Genomic DNA, 17,577 nt, shown 5'->3' on the forward strand with positions numbered 1-17,577 from the left:
TTCAAAACTCTAACAGGATCTTCCCCAATCTACTTGTCTGAGCACCTTGAAATAGCAGGCCCCTCTCGCACACGAAACGCCCACCTATTCACCTTTCCCTCCCTAAAAGGCTGCCTCTACAAGAGATTCACTGATAGAACCCTAGCATTCCAAGCGGGCAAATGGAACAATTGCCTTACCGCCCTCATCTCCAACTCTCCACCCTACCACCTGTTCAGGAAGTCACTAAAAACCTACCTCTTCGACAAATTCCGCTAACGCTGCCTTCCCCCCTTCCCTGCACCCTCCTGACCTCGACATGCCTCCATTCCCTCTGACTACGCCCCCCTCCCAAGCCACTATGGCCTCTCTTTCTCAAGCTCTGTTTTATCTAATCGCCCTGCCTTTCCATAGCCTCATATTTAACATCACTGTAAATGTACCACCGCTTTAACATGGAACATCGCTGTATACGTACAGTCTCTTCTTTAGTATATGCCTTTTTATTACTGCTATTTATGTAACATCTTTGTAAATGTAATAACACTGTAATATGTATCATCGCTGTAAATGTACAGTCTCTTCTATTGTTAACCGCATTGAACTTCCATGGTGTTGCGGGATACAAGAATAAAGTTATTATTATTATTATTATTAAGCATTTTGAATATTAGTGGTCTTGGTCTGCCTTGATTTTCTATATTTTTTACTGGGATCCTATGCGCCCTTTCTATTTCTAATGGTTGTTTTAAATCCAGTTGTAGTATTTTTGGAATTAAGTTTTCTAGAAATTGTATGGCATTTTTCCCTTCCAAATTTTCCTGTATTCCAAAAAGTTTAATGTTTTTTCTTCTTCCTCGGTTTTCATAGTCTTCTAGTTGATCTTTCAATTTATTCAGTTCCAAACTGTCATTTTTGCATCTGTTTGCTTCGCATTCTAAGACCTCCATTTTTGTTTCTAAGACAGTTGTTCTTTTATTATTTATTTCCATTTGTCTGTGGATATTTAGTATTTCTTCTTTCATTTCAGCCATATTACTCACAGTTTCTTTAAGCATTTGTTTAATTTGTCTCAGTTCTTCCATAACTTCTGCTTTACTCAATATATCATGTTCTTCAGCAGGAAGTGGGATCTTACTTGGTGTAATTTGATCCTGCTTCTGTCTTTTTGCTGACATACCAACTTCATTTTTATTTTGTCTGGTGCTTGCCATATTTCTGAACCAAATTTTATATTTTTACAGATTTTACCTTCTCCACAATCTTTATGCTCAGTGAGATTTCTGTCCACCACAGTGTACAATATCCCGCCTTCGATGCTATGCCGTTGAGGAAATAGCAAACTTTTTTTTTTTTTTTTTTTGGATCCCTTCCCTTAGGGTTCCTATATAATTTTGTTGGAGGATAGCTTCAGTTGGCACAATTTTCACCAGTTTTTTTTTTTTTGGTGTCACACAGCACAAAAAGAAAATCGGCTCTTTTCCTTCAGGATTTTGCTTCAAAACCGGCAGGAGAGGGTTGCGTCAAACTGCCAGAGTTTCAGACTGACAGGCACTAGCCTTTCACCGAAATTAGTTTAAATTGAGGAAACTTTTATCTTTTCCTTTTTGTCGTTGGCTATTTTAATGCTGGTTCACCGTGGTCTTTAAGCTTTTTTTTTTTTTCTATCATTCAGCTCGTCATAAATATCAGACCTCAATACTGCATCGCTTCAGCACAGAGAAAAAACGGCACTCTTAATTTTTTTCTAGCTCTTCTTTTCTCAGTACCTTACTTAGGTTTGGCAAGGTATAATATCAGGCTGGTGTCATTCACGCTGTGAGTTTTTTTTTTATCTATGCCTCGTCGCTCCAGCAACTGTCAGCATCCTGTCATGAAAAAACCGGCAAAAGAGAAACAGACCTTTTCTCTTGACTTTCTTCCCTCAGGCTTTACCCGAATCTCAGCAGTACTTTTCTTCCATTTTTCAGTGATCTCTAAGTTCCTTTAAACTTATATCTTTCACGAATCAGCGACTCAAGCCTCAACACCGCTTCGTTCCAGCACTGAGGAAAAACGGCGCTCTGACTTCTCAGCTCCTATTCTCTCAGGCTTCACTTCAACTTCGGCGTAAGAGGGTAATATCGATCTTTCATAAGTTTAGCGTCGTTAATAATTATTTTTTTGATGAAATCATCAAGAAGGAATAATATTTTTATCTTCCGTTGCCTAGATGAAGAGGAGCTTCGCGATCACACGTCCATTCGTGTTCGCGTTAAGCCACGCCCCTTGTTTTCATTTTTTTTTAAATTATTTATCTTTATTCGTGAACAAAGGAATGGTGCCTCACTTTAATTTCAGGTACTGAATGTTTGAAAATAAGATAAAAAAAGAAAGTTTCTGTATTTACATATGAATGCCCTGAATAACTTAGTATTGCACCATATTTATATTATTTCAATTATCATCAAATAATGTTATAAAAAAAAAAAAAAAAAAGAAAATACAATAACAGTAAAACTCTTAACACATTCTTACAATGAGTCAAAATAAAAACATATACAAAGTAAATAATTTATTTTTCAGCAGCTGTGAAAAATGTATTAAAAAAATCTCCAAACAACACTATATGGAATGACTTAAATCTAGAAACAGTACCTGAGGATGGTTCTCATCCGTCTTAGTTGCTAAAATGCAGAAGTCTCCACATGTAGTAATGGAAATCAAGCTCTTGACATATTTAACATACTTCTCATTATTTTTTGTGTCCCAAAAGACAACACAGTACTCTGGACGATCAGGTCTGGTGTAAGCATAAACCACTGTATTCGAGCAATAGCCCCACTGCCAAAGCAGAAAATAAGGTTAGCATTATGAATGATAGGTTGCACTATGAATGAATTAGGTTACACTATGAATGATAACATAAATATTCTTCAGGTGTAGTATAATATTTTATAGTCTTTTCAGAAAATCAGAAACTTAGTTCTCATGATCTACTGGTTCTAAATACACAGGCAGCATTAATACAATATAATACAATTTTTATTTAATATACTGCAAATACCTCAGTGAAGTTCGCTGCAGTTAACATAACAAGAATTGGAGACAATATCCAGAATTACAATTTAAAAGCAGCACAAATTAAAACAGATGAAACAAAAGATTAGGTTATTACCTTTGCTAATCTTTCTTGTAAATCCATACTTTATTCCAGGACCAGTGGGTTTTATGCATCGCTGACCGCCAGGCACTGTAGAAAGCTTCAGATGATTGAAGTCATAACTCCTCCCTCTGCTAGCATATTTTGTAGCATGCCCATTAGATTCCAGTCACTTTTCAAGCAGCTAGGAACATCTACAGAAAAGAATAAACAAGAGAGAAAGAAAAACGGGGAACTCCCCACCAAACAAATCAATTCTACTCATATTAACATATGCAAAACAGCAACAATGAAAACTGTAAAACAGGTTATCAAACATTAGAACCTGAATGACATAAATAGTGCTATAGGGAGACACAGCCTGCACTTTTAGAAGATGGTGCTAAACCAAGGACCCCCCCTCTCCAAATTTAGTGCTAGTTCCAGGTAGATGGCACTCTTATAAAGGCTGGTCCAAAACATAAATCCAGCTTACCAGTACTTCAAGGCAGGTGATCAGCAAATCAGACATACACAGGCGGGTTCCTGGAATAAAGTGTAGATTGTGGTATGCAGACTATGCCTGCTAGGAGTGTCCCTAGAGGAGTGCACAAGTCCATTTCAGGCTCCACTCAAATTTCCCCTTTTAAAGCACAATTTCAGTCAATTCATGACTTACCTTCTTTGTCCTGTAGAGGGAGCAGGAGTGCAGGATTCCCATTCCCCACTGAAGCCTAGGGTGATTGACCAGAAATCATCTCCACCTGAGGGTTTGGGGCGGGGCTGCAGACTGCTATCCTTGAGAGTCAAGCTACTTGAGAATTAGAAGCAGCAGGAACTCAGGCAGGACAGGCCACAGCACTCAGGGCTGAGAGCTCTGAATGTCAGCCCAATTCCAGAGTCCATGGAGTTTATAGAGGCTGGTGAAGACATGCCCCTTGGTTTGCTGGAAGAACCACATGACATGGAGCTGGAAGTAAACCCTGAGACAAATACTGATTTGCCTAGTGAAGCCCAACCTATGGAGGTATGCTGTATGAAAGCCAAGTGACTGACTCTTGTAGTGAGTACTGGAAGTTTGTTTTTCTAATTGCTTGCAAGTGCTGGATATTTCTAAGCCAGTTGAAGAGTAAGGAAGTTTTCTTTTGAACTGTGCAAAAACTGTATTTTTGATACTGGGCTTTTTTCCTTTTTGGAAGTTTGTTGTTTTCCCTGGTGGGGGAAAGTGAACTGTTTTCAGTCCCAGGCAGTGGGGTTTTCCCCGTGTTCATGTGGTGGGATAGAGGGCCAATTTTGGCAGAATAATACCACACGGAGCACACTGTCTGCCCAGCACGCCGTTGCTGAAGAAGCCGGTGCAGTTGCACTGACTTGTGCTGAATTGGTGCAATCCTGAAGTTTGTTTGTTTTGAGTTTTGGAGTTTTTCTTTCTTCTGTTATACATGTTTTTGAACTGTGAACTAAGGTGAACTCTACTCTGTTGGGGGAAGATTCCTGTTGAATGTTTTGGGACTATTTTTATTGTGATACACCCACAGAGACTAGTGACATTCAGTTTGCCCTATGAACATTGAGTTTATAAGCTGAATCATCCTGACAAGCTTTCCGTTTATTTTTACTTTGAGGAATAAAGTGCAAGTTTATTTTGGAGAAGAACTTACCTGGTGCGGTGTTGTCCTTAATCTAAATGCTTTATTATTTTTCCTTGTGCTGCCCGCAGCGGCTCACAAGAGGTTTTTCTTGTACCGGTGGCCCAAGACCCATTGCCTTGAGGCTGCCGGTTACAAGATTTACAAGAAAGAAGATTAGCAGAGGTAAGAACCTAATCTTTCGTTCTTGTACAATCCCACTTTATTCCAGAACCAGTGGGACGTAACAGAGCAGTCCTGAAAATTCAGGGTGTGACTGATGAGCTCGCTGCCAACACCAAAGAACTAAAAGCTGCATCCTGCTTGGCCACTACATCAACCCTATAAAACCAGGTGAAGGTGTGCAAAGAGGACCACGTAACAGCCCTGCAAATCTCATCCAGAGGCACCGCCAATGACTCGGTCCAGAAGGAGGAAACCGCCCTGGTAGAAGAAGCCCATACCCCAAGGTGGGTTTGCTTTACCGCTGCTACATAAGCTGCACAAATGGCTGCTCGAATCCATCTCAAAATGGTAGCCTTAGAGGCAGGCTTGCCCTTGCGGGTAGGATCTACCAGGACAAAGAGGTGGACTGTGACCCGAAACTTGTTGGTTACCTCCATATACCACAGTGAAAGCTTGCACTCATCCAGAGAACGCAGCACTCAGTCCTGGGTGTGAACCGGAAGGAACAAACATCATGAGGCAAACTGCTCAATTCACATGGAAGACAGAATCCACTTTCAGAGGGAGGAAGGAACCGTACATAAGAGCTCTCGGTATCCGCAAGAAGGATAAGAACATAATATATAAGCAGTGCCTCTGCTGGGTCAGACCAGAGGTCCATCATGCCCACCAGTAAGCTCATGCGGTGGCCCATCAGGTCCAGGACCTGTATAATAATCCTCTATCTATACCCCTCTATCCCCTTTTCCTTCAGGAAATCATCTACTCCCTTCTTGAACTCCAATACCGTTCTCTGACCTATCACACCCTCTGGAAGCGCATTCCAGGTGTCCACCACCCTTTGGGTGAAGAACTTCCTAGCATTGGATCCCGACAAGAGCTTGAAGCTTCAAACTGTCCGAGCTGATCTGACAGACACAAGGAATACCGTCTCAAGAGAGAGATCCATCATGGACGCCTGCAAAGGAAGGCTTAAGAAGAGTCTACCCTGAGGCAAAAGAAACCACATCCATGCAAATTTAGCTCCCCTCAGGGGCCACAGCGCACACGGAACATGGTTGCGCATCCAACAGCCATCTGCTGCAAATGAGGCATGAATTTGATTCATCCCAACTTAGGAAGGCCATCTGTGAAGTTTGGAGCAAAAACGAAGCTCCTAACTATAAAAAATATATAGATTTATTCAAATCAGGAAAATCCAAGATGGCCGCCGCACGCCGATTTTGCAATAAAATCACCTGGGAAAAGAACATAAATCCCCAGAAAATGACAATTTTGGTATTTTAGAGATGGGGTGGGTAGGGCATGCAGGGAAACCACAAAAAAAAAAACCTTTTTAAGACCCCCCCCAAAATCACCAAACAGGCTGTTATTCACTGTTCCATTGTGCTGAATGGGAGAGAATGCAGGCAATGCTAGAACAGCATTTAGGGAGATACAAAGCCTCAGGAAGCTGTAAAGCTGGATTTCAAGTCTTCTGACCGCCCCACCGGCCTGACCACAACAGCCGGTGATCTCCACCACACTCAGATACGTTGCACAATCACCTAGCAGAGGCATGCAGTCTGGCTCCTATTCCGGTTGCACCTCCATGGAACAGCTCAGCCTGCGTTACACCCATTAGTGGACGAACCTGCAGTGAGCTAGCTTCCGATCCCAGAGCTCTGATCTGTCCTGCAGGCTGTCCAGGGGGCTTACTGCATAGCAGGGACCCCCCAGAAGCAGATGTTCTCCAACCATCTGCGATCTTCCGCCGCAGGGAACCTCCACAGCACAAGGGCAAAACCGCGAGGGAAATAACGAAAAATTACTGAAACTATCAAAAGAAAATACGAGCAGAAGAGATAAGCTCCTACAGGCTTGGCATGTAGAAAGCAAGACTGGAATCTAATGGGCATGCTCCAAAATATGCTAGCAGAGGGAGGTGTTATACTTCAATCATCTAAAGCTTTCTACAGTGCCTGGCAGTCAGAGATGCATAAAACCCACTGGTCCCAGAATAAAGTGGGATTGTACAAAAATTACCCCTTTAACACATATTCATTAAACAAATAAGTTTTCAAAGACATCTTAAAAATCTTATAATTACTCATTAACATTGTATGGTCAGGTAAATTTTTCCAAAGTTTGGCAGCCTGGTAAGCAAAAGTGGAAGTAAATAGTCTTGTATACTTTATTCCTCTCATCTCTGGGAATCGAAAAGGAGAATTCTGTTTTAAGCCATGCAATCTTGCTTCTGAGTAACATGGCAAAGGAAACATATAAGAAGGTGCTTTCCAATGATAAATTTTAAGCAGCATAAAGAAATTAAACTGAATTCTGACTTCTATAAGAAGCCAGTGAAACTTCAGCAGATATACTGTAATTTTATCTCCTTTTTTTAAATCTATAAATCAATTGAACTGCAGTATTTTGTAAAGTTTGCAATTTCAGTAATATGGATTTAGGACATTCTAAATAAATAATATTACAATAATCTATCAGCGACAAAGATTGAACTAGTAAACAAAAAAGCAGTTAGGTGTTATCCAAGGACAGCAGGCAGATATTCTCACATGTGGGTGACGTCATCCACGGAGCCCCCGGCATGGACGGTCTCAAGTGCATCGCCACTTTATGAACTTTAGAAAGTTTGCGACTGCCCCACCGCATATGCGCGAGTGCCTTCTCGCCCGATGTAGGTGCGCGGCTCCTCAATTCAGATAGCCAGCTAAGAAGCCAACCAGGGGAGGTGGGTGGGTTGTGAGAATATCTGCCCGATGTCCCTGGATAACACCTGCATATTCTCACATGTGGGTGACTTCCAAGCTAACCAGAATGGGATGGTGGGAGTGTTGGCCTTTTAGGAAAATAAATTTTGTTATACTGCTTGGCGAAGTGCCAATCCCGTCTGGAAAAAGATTCCAGACAGTAATGTGAGGTGAATGTATGAACCGAGGACCAAATAACAGCTTTGCAGATTTCTTCTATCCGAGTGGAACGCAGGAAAGCTACTGAAGCTTTATGGGCTGTGACTCAACTCTCCAGTTGCAGCCCAGCCTGAGCGTAACAGAATAAGATGTATGCAGCCAGCCAATTGCATGCAGCCAGAGGTCTGATGTGATTAACTCCCAACGATGAGAATAAATTTGTAGATGACCTCTGATGGGTTGAGGGAGAGGCTGAGACAACTGGATTGAAACTATGCTCTCAAGTAGACGGTCAAAAAGACAGTAGATTTTGCAGGGACAGATTGCTAAGGTTTCTGAGACCTCTGCTGTTTTTGTTTCTTCTGCTGAGGTCTTGCAGAAGCTGGTTTAGCAGTATAACATCGATGGTAAGATGTAGATGGATTAAAAGGATGTGACACTGAAGACTTGTGCTTAGGCTTGATTAAGAAGTCCCAAGATTTCTCATGAGTGATAAGCTTTTGAGTAGCATTCTCAATTGTATCTTCGAAAAGCTCATCCCCAAAACATGGAAAGTAGGCCAAGCGATCTTGAAAATTCATATCCATGTCTGCCACTCTGAGCCAGGCCCGCCTTCTCATGGCCACTTAGAAGAAGCTCGAGAGGACAGCTCAAAGGAATCATAGGCAGATTGTACCAAATGTTGTCTTAGCTGCAGAAGGGTGGAAACAAGTTGTTGTAAACCATTAACCAGGTGAGAAGGAAGATATTTTTGGTACAAAGGTAATTGATTCAACAATTGCTTCAAATAGCATGTGAAATGAAAAGTATAGTTGTTTACTCCACTGTTCAGCATTGCATTCTGATAGAGGTGCTTGCCAAATCTATCCATAGTGCGACCAGCTCTCCCAGGTGGAACACAGGTTACACCTTAGCAGAGGTAGATTTCTTGAGTGTAGACTCTACCACTAAGGATTGGTGAGAAAGCTGAGCTTTATCATACCCTGTACTGTGTACTGTGCTTGGGTCCCAACTGCCGAAATCTCTGTTAAGACTTACTCTAGCCCAGGGGTGCCCACACTTTTTGGGCTTGCGAGCTACTTTTAAAATGACCAAGTCAAAATGATCTACCAACAATAAAAATGCTAAACATATATATATTTATTTATTTCTATATATATATACACCGAGTGTACTTTGTATTTATGTTCAAATATTTTTTTATTATACAGCCCCCCTCCCCCGAAGGCCTGACCCCCCCTGAAGGTCTGCACATTCCCCCTCAAAGGTTGACTCCCCCCCTGAAGGCCTGCACTACCCCTTGAAGGACTGTACTCCCCCCCCCCCCGAAGGCCTACCCTCCCCACATCCATTTACCTAATTCCAGCAGGGAGCAGTCTGCAGAGAGGATCACTGGTACTTTAGCGATCCTTGCAGGTTGCCATAGGCCTCAGGAGCTGTCTTCCCTCTGCCCCAAGCCTGTCTCTGACTTAGAGGAGGGGCAGGACCACGGCAGAGGGAAGACAGCTCCTGAGGCCTATGGCAACCTGTAAGAATTGCTAAAGTACCACTTGCCACCGGCCGTCTCCCATTCGTCCCCTTTGGAGATCCCCACAGGAATAAGGAAGTTAAATTAATAGAATACTTAGGCACAGAAAAACAAAGAAATACTTCCAAGAACTGCCTCATAAGAACTGCCTGTCACAATGCTCATTAGTGAATAAAAGACAAGTACAATGGATTTAGAAGGGGGACGATCTGCCCGGGTGCACGGCTTGGAGGGGTGCACAGCCGGCCAGGTCCGGAGGAGTGTGTGGTGGAGTGTGTGGTGCAGTGGTTGGATCTACAGCCTCAGCACCCTGGGGTTGTGGGTTCAAACCCCGCACTGCTCCTTGTGACCCTGGGCAAGTCACTTAATCCTCCATATCCCCAGGTACGTTAGATAGATTGTGAGCCCACCGGGACAGAGAGGGAAAATGCTTGAGTACCTGATTGTAAAAACCGCTTAGATAACCTTGATAGGCGGTATATAAAATCCTAATAAACTTGAATAATATTCTGCCTTTCTTTTCCCCCGGTCCGCGCTCGGGGCTTGCGCCTGCCTGGTCCCGCGCCGACGCTCAAATGGTGCCGTCAACTCCCGCGAGTCTCGCGATAACCAACAGCAGACCGGTGGAAAGGAAGGGCAGGAGGACCCGGACGGCTGTGCATCCCTCCAAGCCGTGCACCCGGGGCGGGGGCGGACCGCCCCACTTCGGTACGCCACTGATTGGGAGGCCGATTTTGGGGGTTTTAAAATTGTATATCGGGCAGCATTAGGCCTCGCTCTTACCTCAATTATTACAGGCGCTGAGCTCTGTCCCCCACCGACCTTCACCCCGCCCTTCCAGCACTCTGATTGGCCAGCGTTCTTTAAGAGGCGGGCCAGTCAGGAGGGGAAAAAAAGAGAAGGGAAGAAGGGAACCTTCTGTGCGATCGACTGGGGTCGCCTGAGCGAACGACTTGTCGATCGCGATCGACGCGTTGGGCACCCCTGCTCTAGCCCATCTAAACCCTCCCAGCCATTGAAGCTCTCCCCAGCCCATCCTCCACCAAACGGCCATATACAGACACAGACCATGCAAGTCCGCCCAGTAATGGCCTTGGTTCAATATTTAATCTTATTTTCTGATTCTAGATCCTTTGTGTTCATCCCACGCTTCTTTGAACTCAGTCACAGTTTTACTCTCCACCACCTCTCTCGGGAGCGCATTCCAGGCATCCACCACCCTCTCCGTAAAGTAGAATTTCCTAACATTGCCTTTGAATCTACCACCCCTCAACCTCAAATTATGTCCTCTGGCTTTACCATTTTCCTTTCTCTGAAAAAGATTTTGTTCTACATTAATAGTCACTTTTATATGGAGAGATATGATTGTTATACTATGATATAGTTTAAACCAATATGTAATTTAATCACAGTAGCTCTTTATATTATCTAATTCCTAATTAAATATTGAATATTGTGAATATCTCAGAACCAACACCCGTGACTGGTGAAATCACCAAACTGGGGTTCATTGGGGGTCCATCATTGAAATTCACTGTCCCCTCACCATCCTGTTAATTATTATTAAAAGTTTCAAAATGTGGTTACTTATCTGTGAGTAGGATGGTTAGATCTTGTTATTGTTCCCCAGCGGTGAAGAAATTAACTTGTGTTAATAGCGTGTTTAAAAACCACTGTTGTGACTCCTCCACAAATTGTCCATGTCCCCCCGACTCGAGTTTCGATGGATATCGTCTTCAGGGAAGGACTCTGTTAGAACGAGCATACAGGGTAATCATTACGAAAAAATATACTAAATCTTAAAAAGATTCCAAACGGGAGCCAATTACAATAATTATTACTAGTCTTACTCAACATAAACTCATGTAGTGTGCTCTATCTTAAGTTATGACCTTAATCTCTTACCTTATATCAGCTCCCCGTGATCGCTAGGGGCTAAAATCTGTTGCTGAATGAACATGAACCGTATGTACGGGCCTTATATAGAGCTCTTTTGAAAACGCATCTCATCATAACGGAAGTGATGTCAAAGGGGAGGGGTCTACTACACGAATTCAAATACTTTTAAAGAGACAACCATTCGATCTCGTGATTCAACCCTTTGACATCACTTCCGTTATGATGAGATGCGTTTTCAAAAGAGCTCTATATAAGGCCCGTACATACGGTTCATGTTCATTCAGCAACAGATTTTAGCCCCTAGCGATCACGGGGAGCTGATATAAGGTAAGAGATTAAGGTCATAACTTAAGATAGAGCACACTACATGAGTTTATGTTGAGTAAGACTAGTAATAATTATTGTAATTGGCTCCCGTTTGGAATCTTTTTAAGATTTAGTATATTTTTTCGTAATGATTACCCTGTATGCTCGTTCTAACAGAGTCCTTCCCTGAAGACGATATCCATCGAAACTCGAGTCGGGGGGACATGGACAATTTGTGGAGGAGTCACAACAGTGGTTTTTAAACACGCTATTAACACAAGTTAATTTCTTCACCGCTGGGGAACAATAACAAGATCTAACCATCCTACTCACAGATAAGTAACCACATTTTGAAACTTTTAATAATAATTAACAGGATGGTGAGGGGACAGTGAATTTCAATGATGGTCCCCCAATGAACCCCAGTTTGGTGATTTCACCAGTCACGGGTGTTGGTTCTGAGATATTCACAATATTCAATATTTAATTAGGAATTAGATAATATAAAGAGCTACTGTGATTAAATTACATATTGGTTCTACATTAATACCCTTCAAGTATTTGAACATCTGAATCATATCTCCCCTGTCTCTCCTTTCCTCTAGGGTATACATATTCAGGGTTTCCAGTCTCTCCTCATACGTCTTCTGGCGCAAGCCTCCTATCATTTTCGTCGCCCTCCTCTGGACCGCCTCAAGTCTTCTTACGTCCTTTGCCAGATATACAGTCTCCAAAATTGAACACAATACTCCAAGTGGGGCCTTACCAATGACCTGGTCAGGGGCATCAACACCTTCTTCCTTCTACTGACTATGCCTCTCTTTATACAGCCCAGCATCCTACTGGCAGCAGCCACTGCCTTATCACACTGTTTTTCACCTTTAGATCTTCAGACACTATCCCCGTCCGTGCATATCAGCTTCTCTCCTCCCAGCATATATGGTTCCTTCCTATTATTAATCCCCAAATGCATTACTCTGCATTTCTTTGCATTGAATTTTAGTTGCCAGGCATTAGACCATTCCTCTAACTTTTGCAGATCCTTTTTCATATTTTCCACTCCCTCTTCGGTGTCTATTCTGTTACAAATCTTGGTATCATCTGCAAAAAGGCACACTTTTCCTTCTATCCCTTCAGCAATGTCACTCACAAACATATTGAACAGGATTGGCCCCAGCACCGAACCCTGAGGGACTCCATTAGTCACCTTTCCTTCCTTCGAGCGACTTCCATTAACTACCACCCTCTGGCGTCTGTCCGACAGCTAGTTTCTGACCCAGTTCACCACTTTGGGTCCTAACTTCAGCCCTTCAAGTTTGTTCAACAGCCTCCTATGAGGAACTGTATCAAAGGCTTTGCTGAAATCCAAGTAAATTACATCTAGCATATGTCCTCGATCCAGCTCTCTGGTCACCCAATCAAAAAATTCAATCAGGTTCGTTTGGCACGATTTACCTTTTGTAAAGCCATGTTGCCTCGGATCCTGTAACCCACAGTTCTTCAACCGCCGGTCCGCGGACCGGTGACGGTCCGCAGGAAATTTTTGCCGGTCCGCACAGGGCCGGCAAGACTGACTGACTTCAACTTCCTGCCGGTCTGCGCAGGGCCGGCAAGATCAACATCCGAAGTCTGCGCTGGGACGGAGAGATCTTGGGGAGCCTCCGACAGTGGCTTTCTCCCCTCTCTACAGCTCTCCTTTACTTCCCAGCGCAGCGATTCACGAAGGCAGCCTCGGGGCTTTTACTGAGTCGCGGCTGCCTCTGATGATGCAACTTCCTCTTTCCTCAGAGGCGGCGCGACCCAACAAAGGACCCGAGGCTGCCTTCGTGAATCGCTGCGCTGGGAAGTAAGAAGAGCTGCTGAGAGGGGAGAAAACCACTATCAGAGTCTGGGAAGCTGCTGGGCAAGGGGAAACAGGGACAGCTGCTAATGGAGAGGGAGAAGGAGAGATGCTTCTGGGAGGGGAGGGAAAGGAATCTAGGAAGCTACTGGGCAAGGAAAAAAAAGGGACTGCTGCTACTGGAGAGGGAGAAGGAGAAGGAGAGATGCTTCTGGGAGGGGAGGAGGGAAAGGAATCTAGGAAGCTGCTGGGCAAGGAAAAAAAAGGGACAGCTGCTACTGGAGAAGGAGAAGGAGAGATGCTTCTGGGAGGGGAGGAGGGAAAATAATCTAGGAAGCTGCTGGGCAAGGAAAAAAAGGGACAGCTGCTACTGGAGAGGGAGAAGGAGAAGGAGAGATGCTTCTGGGAGGGGAGGAGGGAAAGGAATCTAGGAAGCTGCTGGGCAAGGAAAAAAAAGGGACAGCTGCTACTGGAGAGGGAGAAGGAGAAGGAGGGATGCTTCTGGGAGGGAAGGAGGGAAAGGAATCTAGGAAGCTGCTGGGCAAGGAAAAAAAGGGACAGCTGCTACTGGAGAGGGAGGAGAAGGAGAGATGCTTCTGGAAAGGGAGGAGGGAAAGGGATCTGGGAAGCTGCTGGGCAAGGAAAAAAAAAGGGACAGCTGCTACTGCAGAGGGAGAAGGAGAAGGAGAGATGCTTCTAGGAGGGGAGGAGGGAAAGGAATCTGGGAAGCTCCTGGGCAAGGGAAAAAAAGGGACAGCTGCTACTGGAGAGGGAGAAGGAGAGATGCTGCTGGGAGGGGAGGAAGGGAAGAGAGTTACTCCTGGACAGGAGGAGGAGGGAAGGGAGAATGAAAAAAGGAAGGAAACAGCTGGCAGAGAGATTAGAGGAGGGGAAGGGGAGACACAGGCATGAGAAAGTAGAGAGATTGATGATAGGAGGGGGTCAGCAGAAAAATAAGCAGAGAGGGACAACGATGATAGATCTGGTGTAGGAGAGATAAAAATGAAGAGCAGTGAAGATGGAATGAATCATGTAAAAAGGAGAGAGGGGACACAAGCTGGATGGAAAGGGGAGAGGGGCATAGAAAGAAGACAGATACCATATGGAAGGGGGAGAGGACAGACAGTGGATGGAGGGGGCAGATGCTGGATTGAAGAGACAGAGAGGGCAGACGCTGGAAGGAAGAGAGTGAAAAGAAGATTGAAAGCAGAAATCAGAGACGACAAAAGGTAGAAAAAAATAATTTTATTTCTATTTTGTGATTAGAATATATCAGATTTGAAATATATATCCTGCTAGAGCTGGTGTTAGACATAACTGGGGACTGCAAAACCCAGGCAGTGCTTCTTTAGCTTCCAGCTGGCTTAGGGCGCTCTCTGACCAGGGGGCAGTTGCCCTAGTTGCACTCCCCTAAAACTATTCCTGTCATGTGTGACTGCAGTATTCTGTTAGCATGATATTTCTGTGTAGCATTCTGTAATAATTTGGCTTGTTCAGTTTTCTTGATAGTAGAGGGGATATATGTGAAGAGGAGGGGAGACAGGGGTTTTGTTGATCCTGCTCTGAATTATTTGTATTTATAAAATGACAATTGTACAAAATATTGTTTCTTTTTATACTTTAATAAAATACATTCAATATAAAATCATAACTGAGGCTTGTGTGGATGGGATCAGATGATTTGTGGGGACCGAGCTCGCAGAGATGGAGCGGAAATGGGTTTTTTAAATTTGTCCTAGTAGTTTGCCGGTCCACAAAATAATTTTTTTTTTCTGCCGGTCCACGGGTGTAAAAAGGTTGAAGAACACTGCTGTAAACCATTAGATTCAAGGAAGTACACTATCCTTACTTTTAGCAACACTTCCATTATTTTTCCAACAACTGTAGTAGGAGCATCTTTGTACATGGAGTCCAGCTTTTTTGGTGCTACTGGTACTGAAAAGGGAGATTCCCAATTTCTAAGGAGTATCCTTTAATATTACATGGACATGAAGCTTAAGCATCTTTTTCGGGATCTGTTTTATGTCCATAGTCTCCATATATTCAGGTGTATATTTGGAGTCAGCTTCCAACTTAAGAGACATGTCTTTACCAAGTTGTCTAATGATGCAAGAGAAAGAATTAAACTCTTAAGTAGATGACTCTTTAGAAGAATGAGGTGAACACTCAGGGGAGTCATCAACTTCGGTTGGAGAAGGAGAAGCACCAAGAGAAAATTGTATATAGAGGTCAGAGTCCAGTACTATTGATCGAGATCTATGCCTCTTATGACCCCAGTACTGATCCTGAGAAGGAGAAGGGGTCCGATGTTTACGCTTCTCCGAGTGCTTAGCAGAGACGTGCTTCTTGTGTGTAGAAGAGCAGCGCTTAGACTTGTGCACAGAGGAGCTGCGACTAGAAAAGGTAGTCTTGGATGCATGCCTGGATGAAGGGCAGTGCCGTAATCCAAAAGATGGCACCGAAGACTGAGTATTGGTACCAGGATCTCTGGGACTGGTATGCTCAGGCTAGACCAGTACCTGCAGAGTGGTACCAGGGTCAAAGGATACTCTGCGCGAAACTACTGCTCAAATTGTTCTTTCAAAGTAGCTACTGGTACCTGTGGCATTGTCGCCGGTACCTTCAGTGCCGCTACTTGCTCCACAGAAGACACTGGTACCTGTTGCTTAATCACTGGTACCATTGGTGCCACAACCCGCTCTAAAGAGGATGATTCCAAAGAGGAGAAACCCCTAGATGTTAGAGCAAGTTGCATCAAAGAACATTGTTTGGCCAGCATGATTGGACTCAATGCCATAGTGGCCGACCCCACCTGGGAGACTGGTTACTTCCTCGCTGGCTTACCCGAAGGAGAGCTTGTGATTCCAGAGTAGAAGGCGTTGCTGATGAAGGTCATGATGACTTGGATGATGGTGCCTTCCGAGGTGGTGCCGCAGAATGCGGGGGTCGTAGAACACGGTGCCTTCACTTCTGGTGCCTTTGAAGACAGTGCCTTTGATGTTGAAGGGAAGAAGGCTTCTGGGCGGCAAGCAGCAGCAGTGGCGGACTGGGGGGAAGGGGTTGAATCGGTGCTGGAGGGAGGTAAGGAGAGAGGCTGGCAAGCAGCAGCGGCAGACCCGAGGGGGGGGGTGTTTGATTTGGACACTGGAGGGAGGCTGGCTGTTGAGCTTCAGGGTGGGAAGTAGGCAGGCTTCGGGGGAGGGGGTGGGACAAAGGCTGGAAGGCAGTGGGGGGACATAGGAAGGAGGCACTAGGGGCACTAAGGACATGGGAAGAAAGCACTGGGGGCACTAAGGACATGGGAAGGAGGCACTGGGGGCACTAAGGGCATGGGAAGGAGGCACTGGGGCACTAAGGACAAGAGAAGGGGCACTAAGAACATGGGAAGGAGCACTGGGGCACTAAGAACATGGGAAGGAGGCACTGGAGGCACTAAGGAAATAGGAAGGAGGCACTGGGGGCACTAAGGACATAGGAGGAAAGGAACAGAAAAAAACAACTGTTGGGCCTGAGTGCAGAAAGAAAGAAATAAGAGAAAGGATGCACAGTCAGAAGGAAACGCAACTAGAGACTCATGAAATCACCAGACAGCAAAGGTGGGAAAAATGATTTTATTTTCAATTTAGTGATCAAAATGTGTCAGTTTTGAGAATTTATATCTGCTGTCTTTATTTTGCACTATATTTGTCTATTTTTCTATAGTTACTGAGGTGACATTGCATATTTTAATGTCATTTGCCTTGACATCTTTGAAAAACCCCTAAATATAATAAATGATAATTAACATTTTCTCTGCGTATAGTGTGCTTTGTGGATTTTTTTTTTTAATTTTATAGTTAACTTATGAATTAATAAGATATTATGTGTACATGAAAAATGAATGGAAGAAATTGGGGGGCGGGATTGGGGTTGGATTTGGAGCGGGGCTAGGGTGGGATTGAGGGCGGAACTGACAATTAATAGATGTCCCATTTTGATGAAAAAAATAAATGTTCACGTTATCCATACCTAATGAGCAGACACAATCACTGAAAACTAGTATTGAGATCAGAAATCCAGGTTTTATGCCAGATCAGAGGCTACCCTAAAACACAGGTCTTAAATAGAAATCCAGGCTTTATACCAGATCAGTGGCTACCCTTAAACACAGGCTTTAAAACAGATCAGTGGCTACCCTAAAA

The 17,577-nt window shown here is 44.0% G+C and overlaps 1 protein-coding gene across 3 annotated transcripts in view; it reads right to left on the bottom strand.

Moving 5' to 3' along the window:
• WDR35 (WD repeat domain 35) overlaps positions 1 to 17,577 on the bottom strand; it is a 315,141-nt gene that overhangs the window by 205,606 nt on the left and 91,958 nt on the right. For all 3 annotated transcript variants that reach the window (XM_033936987.1, XM_033936985.1, XM_033936986.1), the window contains exon 10: positions 2,617 to 2,802. In XM_033936987.1, the coding sequence (XP_033792878.1) occupies positions 2,617 to 2,802 (186 nt within the window). The remainder of the gene's footprint in view (positions 1 to 2,616; positions 2,803 to 17,577) is intronic.

Source organism: Geotrypetes seraphini, chromosome 3 (genome assembly GCF_902459505.1).
Source record: "Geotrypetes seraphini chromosome 3, aGeoSer1.1, whole genome shotgun sequence".
NCBI classification, from domain to species: domain Eukaryota; kingdom Metazoa; phylum Chordata; class Amphibia; order Gymnophiona; family Dermophiidae; genus Geotrypetes; species Geotrypetes seraphini.